The sequence below is a fragment of the Buteo buteo genome, chromosome 16 (assembly GCF_964188355.1).
Source record: "Buteo buteo chromosome 16, bButBut1.hap1.1, whole genome shotgun sequence".
In the NCBI taxonomy this organism is placed as follows: domain Eukaryota; kingdom Metazoa; phylum Chordata; class Aves; order Accipitriformes; family Accipitridae; genus Buteo; species Buteo buteo.
In genome coordinates this window covers 27,166,294-27,176,125 of record NC_134186.1, presented here as the reverse complement: position 1 = coordinate 27,176,125, position 9,832 = coordinate 27,166,294, and the positions used below count along the sequence as shown (strand labels likewise).

General features: G+C 43.3%; 1 protein-coding gene across 4 annotated transcripts; it reads left to right on the top strand.

The window, feature by feature from the left end:
- The first annotated feature begins 506 nt into the window (after positions 1-506).
- DHCR7 (7-dehydrocholesterol reductase) lies at positions 507-9,832 on the top strand. Of its 4 annotated transcripts, none has more exons than XM_075048246.1 (8): positions 507-631; positions 3,136-3,239; positions 4,101-4,323; positions 5,075-5,165; positions 5,831-6,044; positions 6,515-6,719; positions 7,616-7,747; positions 8,336-9,832. In XM_075048246.1, exons 2-8 carry the CDS (start codon positions 3,142-3,144, stop codon positions 8,798-8,800), a joined length of 1,428 nt encoding a protein of 475 aa, XP_074904347.1. In that variant the 5' UTR covers positions 507-631; positions 3,136-3,141; the 3' UTR covers positions 8,801-9,832. The 4 variants fall into 4 exon arrangements, with proteins under 4 accessions (XP_074904347.1, XP_074904349.1, XP_074904346.1 ...); XM_075048248.1 differs by having other exon boundaries at positions 508-654; positions 3,076-3,239; XM_075048245.1 differs by having other exon boundaries at positions 527-654.

Here is a 9,832-nt window from a genome sequence, read left to right as displayed (position 1 = left end):
CGGGGTGCAAACCCCGAGAGAGGAGCCCAGCCGTGTCCCCCACGCGCCCGGCTGCCGGCAGCCTCCTTACAGACGGGATTGCAAATTAATTCTGCGCTAAATTGCCTCCTCGGACGTCGGTCCCCTTTCTCTCAAAAAACTTTTGTTCTTTTTAGCGATCTGACTCGAGCCTTCCGAGGCCACCGCTGCCCGCAGCCTGCCTGCTCCTTCGGGCCTTCTCAGGGGAACGGCCACGAACGACGCCTTCCCCTTGCGCGTACAACCGCCCTGTGCAAAACGCCGGTCACCGTCGCTTTACCGGCTCACCCGGACCTGCCCTAACCAGCGGTGCGAGGGGCAGACGCCGAAGCCGCCGCCGCTCCGGCCCCGCTCCCGCCCCCCGCCGCCGCCGCCACGCCCACTCCCTCTCCTCAGCCCATGGGTTGAGCGCGCTCCACCAATGCGGTGGCGCGGAGCGGAGCGGAGCGCGGCGGGGATTGGTCAGAGCCATGGGGCGGGGGCGGGGCGGAGAGGCGTCGGCCTGAGGAGAGCGGGACGGGCCGCCGGTAGCGGCTGAGGTAACGCCGGGGAGGTTGTTTCTCCGCGGGAGAAGCTCCGCTGGGGGAAAGGCTGTACCGGACGGCCGGTACCGGTGAGTGAGTCGTCCCTGCCTTGGTGAGTTCCCCCTGCGCCGTCTCCGGGTAGCGGGCAGCGTGCGGACCTCACCGAGAGCCGTGTCGGGCCTTGGCGAGGAGCGGAGGGGCGAAGCGGGGCTGGAAGGGAGCGTTTGCGGCGCCGTCGGCTCGGTGAGTGGCTCCTGGCTCCGGAGGTTGCTTTTAATTTGCGTCCCCGGCTCCCGGTAATATTCCCCAAGGTACCCGTGTCTCGCCTGAGGGGCCTGGCGTACGGAAAGGTGCTGCCTGTGTGAGTCTGCTGAACCCCTCCTGGGCAGCCTGCTGCTCTGTTCCTCAAAACACGGGGATCTGTGGAATACTGGGTGTTAGCTGGGGATTTTCCTTTGAAATACGTATTTGTGAACAGGAGTCTGCCTTACTTTTGTAGGACGGAATCTAAAAGGGTTTTTTTCCCATGCTTCCACTTGGTTGAGATTTTCTCCAGTAAGTCCAGAGCATGCTGATGAAAAGCATCAAACACATTTATTATTATTGCTTGGAAGGACTTTATGTGACTGAACTGTACATTAGATACGTGGCTTAGACACCAAATGGGGAGAGCTTCCAAGCGAATTGTGTGGTTGGCATGCTTATTCCTTTAGCACAGTGTGAGCAGTAATGCAGTACTTCACCTAGCCCTGAAGTTTGGACTCAGAGGAAGAATTCTCTCTGGAGTGCTCTGTCCAGGTGATATTTGAATTGTGAATTTTGCTTCAGGCTCTTGTTAAGAAGCTGACTAAGTGAATCGGATTTGTGTGGCAAGGTGTGGTAGCAGGGAGGCTACAGGAGTGACTTATGTGAGAAGCTCCTAGAAGCTTTCACTGTGTCTGATAGAGCTGATGCCAGCTGGCTCCGCGACAGATGCACTGCTGGCCAAGGCCAAGCCTATCAGTGACAGCGATAGCACCTCTGGGATAATGTATTTAAGAGGGAGGGTGAGGGGGGGAACCTGTGCAACTGCAGCCAGGAGAGAGGAGTGAGAATATGTGAGAGAAACAACTCTGCAGACCCCCAAGTCGGTCAATAAGGAGGGGGAGGAGGTGCTCCAGGTGCCAGAGCAGAGATTCCCCTGCAGCCCGTGGTGAAGACCATGGTGAGGCAGGCTGTCCCCCTGCAGCCCAGGGAGATCCACGGTGGAGCAGATCTCCACCTGCAGCCCGGGGAGGACCCCACGCCAGAGCAGGGGGATGCCCGAAGGAGGCTGTGACCCTGCAGGGAGCCCAGGCTGGAGCAGGTTTGCTGGCAGGACTCGTGACCCCGGGGGGGGACCCACGCTGGAGCAGGCTGTGCCTGAAGGACTGCAGCCCGGGGAAGGGACCCACGCTGGAGCAGTTCGTGGAGAACTGCAGCCCTTGGGAAGGACCCACGTTGGAGAAGTTTGTGGAGGACTGTCAGCTGTGGGAGGGACCCCATGCTGGAGCAGGGGAAGAGTGTGAGGGGTCCTCCCTCTAAGAAGGAAGGAGCAGCAGAGACAACATGTGATCAACTGATCCCAACCGCCATTCCCCGTCTTCCTGTGCCGCTGCAGGGGGGAGGAGGTAGAGAAAATCAGGAGCTGAGTTGTGCCTGGGAAGAAGGGAGGAGTGGGGGGGAAAGTGCTTTTAAGATTTGGGTTTTTTTCTCATTATCCTGCTCTGATTTCATTGCCAATAAATTAATTTCCCCAAGTTGAGTCTGTTTTGCCCGTGACGGTAATTGGTGAGTGATCTCTCCCTGTCCTTTTGTCAATCCGTGAGCCTTTCGTTATATTTTCTCTCCCCTGTCCAGTTGAGGAGGGGGCATGATAGAGCGGCTTTGGTGGGCACCTGGTATCCAGCCAGGGTCAACCCACCACACTAAGGGTTAAGGAAGGCAATACTTGGGGTGTGTTTAGTGGGCTAACAGAAAGCTTGCATTAATAGAAATTGAAGTAGTTACTAATAGGAGTATGATTTCAATGGGAGTCTTGATCCGGAAATATTAGCATGTATTGAGTGACAGGCGAATAGTTCTGAACATGAGAGGTTGTTACTGCCAGCATAGCTGTCTGTTGGACTAGGGTGTATCTGTTTCGGGGAATAGTCCTAAGTAGGCACTTGTTGTTTAAATTGCTCTGTAGAAAGGCAAAACTTGGTGGCAATTGCTGGCCTTTAAACAGGAGGGAGGCATGGATCCCATATGCGGCAAAACACTTTTTTCCCTTTGCATCTCGCATGTAAGTAATAAGCCATATATTACACAATATGGCTTGAAAGAATTTTCCAGTTAGCAAGAAGTTTAATGGATTACTTTGACATCAGTGTTTTGATTATGATTTGCTGAATAGAAGATAATAAGGAATTGGGAAGGATTTTTTACTTCCTATCCTCCTCCCCCAAATTTCTTGTTGTCAGAAGGCTATATAATAGCTTTAATAACTTTTAATTGTGTTTCTCTTCTGTAGAGCCAGAAGAATTACTGAGAACCAGATGGAGTAATACCATGAGTATTTTCTTTCATACAGGACATCATGGCAGCCCATCAGGAGAAAAAAACTTCTGAAGAAAGAAAACACAAAAGCACCCAAAATGATACTCAAACATCTCAAGTCCAGTGGGGAAGAGCATGGTGAGAGAAGCTGATGACCTAATTAGTCACTGTATTTCAAATTGGTTCATACTTTTATAGATGTTACATTCCTTTTAAACTTCACTCTATTAATAACAGATTGTTGCATTGCCCTTCCATTGAAAGCTCATGGATAATGAGCTCTAATAATGGATGCCAAAAAAGAGTTCTTGAAGATTTTTAAGATAGAGAGCTTGCCAGGTGGCTTGGGTTTAACAAATCATAAAAATCAGTAAAATTTGTAGTTCCTTCAGGGCTGAACAAAATATTTCTTGATATTTGGAAAACAGGCATATATCTGTGGTATTGCCAGCTGACATCTCCTGCTGTAGCAAGATTTATGAGTCATATCCCTGTTCCCAAAGAGTGTGCAAATATTAGTGGAGTATTGTATTGCAGCTGGAAACAGCCGTGGGTGTTTATATGGCTTGGCACTACAGACAGTGTGTGGTAGAGCAAGTTCAACTTCTGGCTGTCCAGGGTCTGTGTTTTCTGTGTTTTGAAGCTTTGCATGATATTCTTGTGATTCTGTTACCACTTCCAACTGAAGACTCTACCAGTTATACCCATGATTGCCATCAAAAACATGAAGGCTGTAATAATAATCTGCTTTTTGGAGGGGAGATATTATGTATTCTGTTGCTCTGATCAACTAGCATAGTTTTATAACAGTTTGTGGTAAAGTATGTAACATGCTAAGTTTTTTATAGCTATTTGACCCAAAGAAATGTCTGTGCCCTGAAAACATTTTCAGTTTTCATCCGGTTAATCTAGAAGGTCCTCTGAAAACATTGCCTGACTTAATCAAACCACTGTTCTAACTGAAAGCTGGAAAAAAAAATGCCCTGTTTTGGATTACAGGGAGGTGGACTGGTTTTCCTTGGCAAGCATCCTTTTCCTGCTCATGTTTGCGCCACTTATCGTATATTACTTCGTAATGTCCTGTGACCAGTACCAATGCTCTCTGATTGACCCACTCATTGACTTGCTTACGGGGAATAAACATCTGTCTGACATCTGGAACAAGACTCCTACACTGACCTATAGGGCTGCTGGCATCTATGCCCTTTGGGTCACTTTCCAGGTATATATTATTGAGTTATGCTCTAGATGTAGCGGGTGTTTTTTTTCAAACAGCTGTTCGATTAACCCTTTTAACACGAAGGAAAATGGAATGTTGCGCTGGCATTTACTGTTTGGTGTTTTTCGCTTCCCATGGCTTTTTGCAACCCAAATGAAGCTTATGCACTTGAAAAATAAATATGTGGGGAATATAAACAAATATTCCTTGTGTAATACTCCTTGCGTGACATATTCCTTGATGTGGTTTTCAGGAAAAAAGCAACTATAACAGCAATACCCATTTGTTTTAAGTTAATACAGAATAAATATATCATAAACTAACACCGCAGAAGGGGTAATATTTTCTATAGACAGGCACTAAAAGAACATTCACATATTAAATATAACTACATTTGTAAAATATCTTCAAACTTACCAAACTACTCCAATTTTTTTCCAAATTGGAAAACAACATGTAACACAGATTAACTGCAAAATAAAAGGGTAAGAACTTGAATCTAGTTACCGACTGTCCTGCCTCCCCACCAAAAAAGGATGACAACCATATGTGAAGTACATCTTTAGAATTGTTTCATAGCTTGGATGTATTACTAGTCTAAAATCACAACAGCTAAATCTTGCTGTATTTGCTTATCTAATACTTAACTGAAACTGTCATGTGTTATATTTGGTACATGTATGAAAGGGATAGTGATTGGGGGGGGGGTGTTGTCTTGTCTGTTTTTGCTGTTAATACATTCTCTCTCTTCTAGGTGTTTTTGTATGTGTTCGTTCCTGACTTCTGCCATAAATTTCTTCCTGGATATGTAGGAGGTGTACAAGAAGGAGCTGTCACACCTGCTGGTAAGTTCTTCCTTAGAATATATGCACACCATACAATCTTTTAAAACGATAGTATTTCTGTACTTACAATCTTTATTGACCCATGTGTATCTGGAGGAAATGTGGACATAAATGCTTTCACCTTCTTCATATGTTCACTTCAAACAAAAATACCTATGTCATCTTTTAGAATAAATTACAGAATTTCTATCTCTTACTGTTAGTAAAATTATTGATATGGCAGGCCCCATACCAGCAATGGAAAAATAGAGATTGATAATATTGGCGCTTAAAATTGGCAGTGGACTATTGCTAGTATTTGACAATGCAGTTGCACCTGCTGAAGCTAAGTTAACCCACAAGACTTGAACAAAATGCTTGATGTGAACTAAGTGTGAGAAAAGGTAACTTGTTACATCAGTCAATTTTAGGGGAGATTCTAAATTGACTGTTTTGTGAAGCTAGAGTGAAGAAAAAAACTCAGCCTAACAAAGCCTGATGATAACAACAGAGTCTAATGAAACTTACAGAAAAGTGCCACAAGACATTTAATTGGGAGGGTGAGGGGAGCGAGGTCATTTCATTAGCACTTGATTGAGCTTCTATATATTGTATCCATATCCATATTAATAAAAAGTTGTATTAATGCGACGTCACTAACATTCAAATTTTTCTTCATATTTTAGGTGTAGTGAATAAGTATGAAATCAATGGACTTCAGGCTTGGATCATTACACATGTGCTTTGGTTTGCAAATGCCTATTACTTCCACTGCTTCTCGCCTACCATCATTTTTGACAACTGGATTCCTCTCCTGTGGTGTGCCAATATCCTGGGATATGCAGTTTCCACATTTGCAATGATTAAAGGCTACTTTTTCCCTACCAATGCCAAAGACTGGTATGTGATTTTCAATAATGAGAGAATACTAGGTAATTGGACATGTAAATTGAATGCTGCACAGAATAATAATGACAGAATATATTTTACTGGCACAGATAGATAGGCCAATATATGACTGTGGTTATTTGCTTTGTTAGCACCAGCCTTTGTGTTTCTTGCTGCATGTCATGTGACTGGCAGCCTCAGTGTCACAGATCTATCCATCCTATCTGTAAGAAATAAGTAAGGTTATAGTTAAACTGTTCAAAAGTGTTACCAAGAATAAGCTAGGGTACGTCTGAAACTAAATTTTATCTCTACCAATGTAATGCTTTGGTTGGGTCAGTTTGTGTTATCTTGTACAACTTTATGTGGTTTTATGATTTTTATTATCATTACATCAAGCGAATCTGAAATGCATAGTCAGAATAGTAATTATCTGTATTTGTATATAACTGCATACATTTCTAATTTTTTATGCTTTCTAGCAAATTCACTGGGAACTTCTTTTATGACTACATGATGGGGATTGAATTTAACCCTCGAATAGGAAAATGGTTTGATTTCAAGCTATTCTTCAATGGGCGCCCTGGTATTGTAGCCTGGACTCTAATTAACCTTTCCTATGCTGCTAAACAACAGGAGCTGTATGGTCAAGTAACTAACTCCATGATCCTTGTCAATGTCCTTCAGGTAAATTCAGAGGAGGAAAATAAGAAACCAATTTGGAAATAAACTAGTATTAAAGTAGAAAAAAACTCCTTGCATTGTGATTGAACTTGTAGGGTCTTTCCTGGCCTAAACAGTCTCATTCAGTGATAATGCACTGGGACCTGCTTCTTTGGACACATGTATTCATTTATTTGGATGTGTGTATTCATTCAGAGTGCCACCAGTGGCATGGTCATGTCTGCACCAGCAGATTTCAGGGTAAACTTAAATTAAGAAATACTTTTCTGAGCCTAAGCTCTGGAAACAGGCTTACCTGATCTTGAATCCAAAGAGAACAATGACAAATTCCACGGCTTTAGTTGGAGCAAGACTGGGCAGGGGTTTTTCCTGGGGGCAGCACTACACCTAACTTTTCTTGTGTGTGTGAGAGACATGCAGAGCTATAGATGTCTCACACTTAAAAACAGCCAGTCAGGTGCTATGGTCTCTACTGAAGAGATCCCAAAGTAATAAGTACAGATAATAGTTTGGGTTTATTCATTGGTATTTGTAAATGGAAGCCTACTCAATAGAAGCTCTATTCCCCCGCTCTGTAAGGATAAGACTCTTAAAGCTGAAGAGAGGAAGGGGTGGTCAAATATAAGTACCCTTCCTACGTGTATGTCCTTAAGTAGCACACTTGCCGTAGTCATCTTGCTTAATATTGCTTTGCATTACTTATGATTGCTTTATCTGTCTAGATGGAGTATATTTGTGTGATATGTTCCTCTTAATAACCTATTTTTGAGGGGTTAACATAAAAACACAAGTCAGTTTTGAGATCTTGTCACAAGACAGCACAGAAAGATTAGGCAGATGCTGTTAAACAGGATAACTAGTGACAGTGCTGTTATTAATGTGAAACTATTCTGTTTCAGGGTATTTATGTTTTGGACTTCTTTTGGAACGAAGCCTGGTATTTGAAAACCATTGATATCTGCCATGATCATTTTGGATGGTATTTGGGCTGGGGAGACTGTGTTTGGTTGCCCTACCTCTATACTTTGCAGGTAAAAATGGGGTACAATATGTGTTTGGGCTAAAAGGAAAGAAACTTTCCAGAAACGTTCTCCCCAGCAGTTTGATTTCTATCTTAAATTGTTTCTAGACAGTTTGAATGTTGAGTAACCATTACAACATTCTTTGTAACAATTCACTTGCAGGAAGGCCTACTGTTCCTGCATGGAATTGACATCTTTTCCTCTCCTCCTCTTCTCTTGTGCCCTTTTCTGTAACTATCCATTGTGTCTCTCTTTTTCTAAATCCTTTCAGTCCCTTTTTGTACTTCTGCATGTTGAGGGTTCTTTTGGTGGGTGGTGGTTTGTTTGTTTTGGTTTTTTTTTCCTTCTGTCCTGGTTTGTTTGCATCCCTGCAACTCCTCTCTTCTTCTTGTTCCACCTAAGAAATAGAATTTGAGAGAGAGAAAATGTAGGATGCAGAGTTTTCTGAAAGTTTTCCACAATTTTACTGATAGGGTGGATTTTCCTATTTTTTCTACTCATCTGTTCTGGGTCACTGTAGGTCAAGGGATTAGTCTGGCATCCTGAGCATATATTTCAAGTAAATCACTGATTGTCTCTTTTTTTTCTGCTTCCTAGGGTTTGTATTTGGTTTACCACCCTGTCCAGCTGCGCACAGCTAATGCCATAGGGATCTTGATGTTGGGCTTGATTGGTTATTACATCTTCAGAATGACCAACCACCAGAAGGACCTCTTCCGTCGTACAAATGGCAACTGCAAGATATGGGGGAAGAAACCAGAGTATATTGAGTGCTCCTACATGTCTGTGGATGGGACCAAGTACTACAGCAAACTGATGACCTCAGGATTCTGGGGGTGGGCACGCCATTTTAACTACACAGGAGATTTGATGGGCTCCCTGGCCTATTGCCTGACTTGTGGGTTTGAACACATCTTGCCTTACTTCTACATTGTTTATATGACTATTCTGCTAACGCACCGTTGCATTAGGGATGAACACCGTTGTTTCAGCAAATATGGGAAGGACTGGAAGCGCTACACTGCTGCAGTGCCTTACCGGCTCATACCAGGAATATTTTAAGGCTAACACAGAATCCATGGGAAAGAAAAAAAGAAACCTTTTTTGGAGGTGAAGAGAGTTTATCCACACAGTTAAACTTACAAAAATACTTTGTGAAGGACGCTTATACGGTTCTGAAGGAGAAAAGGTGGCTGGATGATAATCCTTGCTGTACTGAAGGAACATGCAGGCAGACTCTGTTAAAGTAAATGAAATGAGGCACTGAAATGGCCTGGTTTTTTAGAAGACTGTCTTACCTGGAACTTCCCCTCTGCCCCCTCAAAATTAACTTGGAATTGAAGAAAAGTTGCATGTATTGGGACTCCTGAAATCTCCCAAAGCTGGGAGGAAGCCTTACCCTTCAGAGTAGCAGGGTTCTGGAACCAGTTTCTAGTGACTTAGGAGAGGAGGAAAATAATTGTGTGATCTCTTTATGAAAGAAATTGTATGATGTGGTTGCTTGTGACAGTCATAACCTACAGTCAGTAACTCCCCAAAGGACGTTTTATTGTTTGTTGCTTTTCAAGAGATTAACCGGGGAAATACTGAACTGGGGAACCTCATCCTAAACTGGTGTGTGGGAAGATTTTTATAATCTAATAGAAATATTTGTGAAAGCTGGTATAAACTGGTATAGTTCAAAAGTTATGTTAGTTGACCGCACCAGAGAATACGGTGCATGACCAACTGGGTATCATTTTGATACTGAAACCAAACTTGCTTTGTGAAGATACTGGGCATACATTGACTTCTTTAGTGTGGATAGAAAACTTGGTTCTCTATCACTTGTACAAGAACTTATTTGTAAAAATTTAAGAAATAAATGCTTGGTTCCAAGACAAGTAAAAAATGCTGCTGATTTTCCATTCAGCTATTTCTTTTCTTGTTACATAGTTATATTTCAAAGTTACCGGATTCAAAAGGAGCTCTTCAAAGAGTGTAATTCCAAGAGCTGGTTCAAGAATGCGTAAAGGAGAAACAAATAAAAAGAAAGAGGGATCATAGTGTTAACCATGCATCTTGTAATAGTTTTTGCAGTAAGTAGATAACTGT

Excerpts from the sequence above, each read along its gene's own strand:
- DHCR7 (XM_075048246.1), top strand. The coding sequence starts at position 3,142 with ATGGCAGCCCATCAGGAGAAAAAAACTTCTGAAGAAAGAAAACACAAA. Across the intron at positions 4,324-5,074 it reads CCCTTTGGGTCACTTTCCAG|GTGTTTTTGTATGTGTTCGT; the intron begins GTATATATTATT and ends TCTCTCTTCTAG. Across the intron at positions 6,720-7,615 it reads TCCTTGTCAATGTCCTTCAG|GGTATTTATGTTTTGGACTT; the intron begins GTAAATTCAGAG and ends ATTCTGTTTCAG.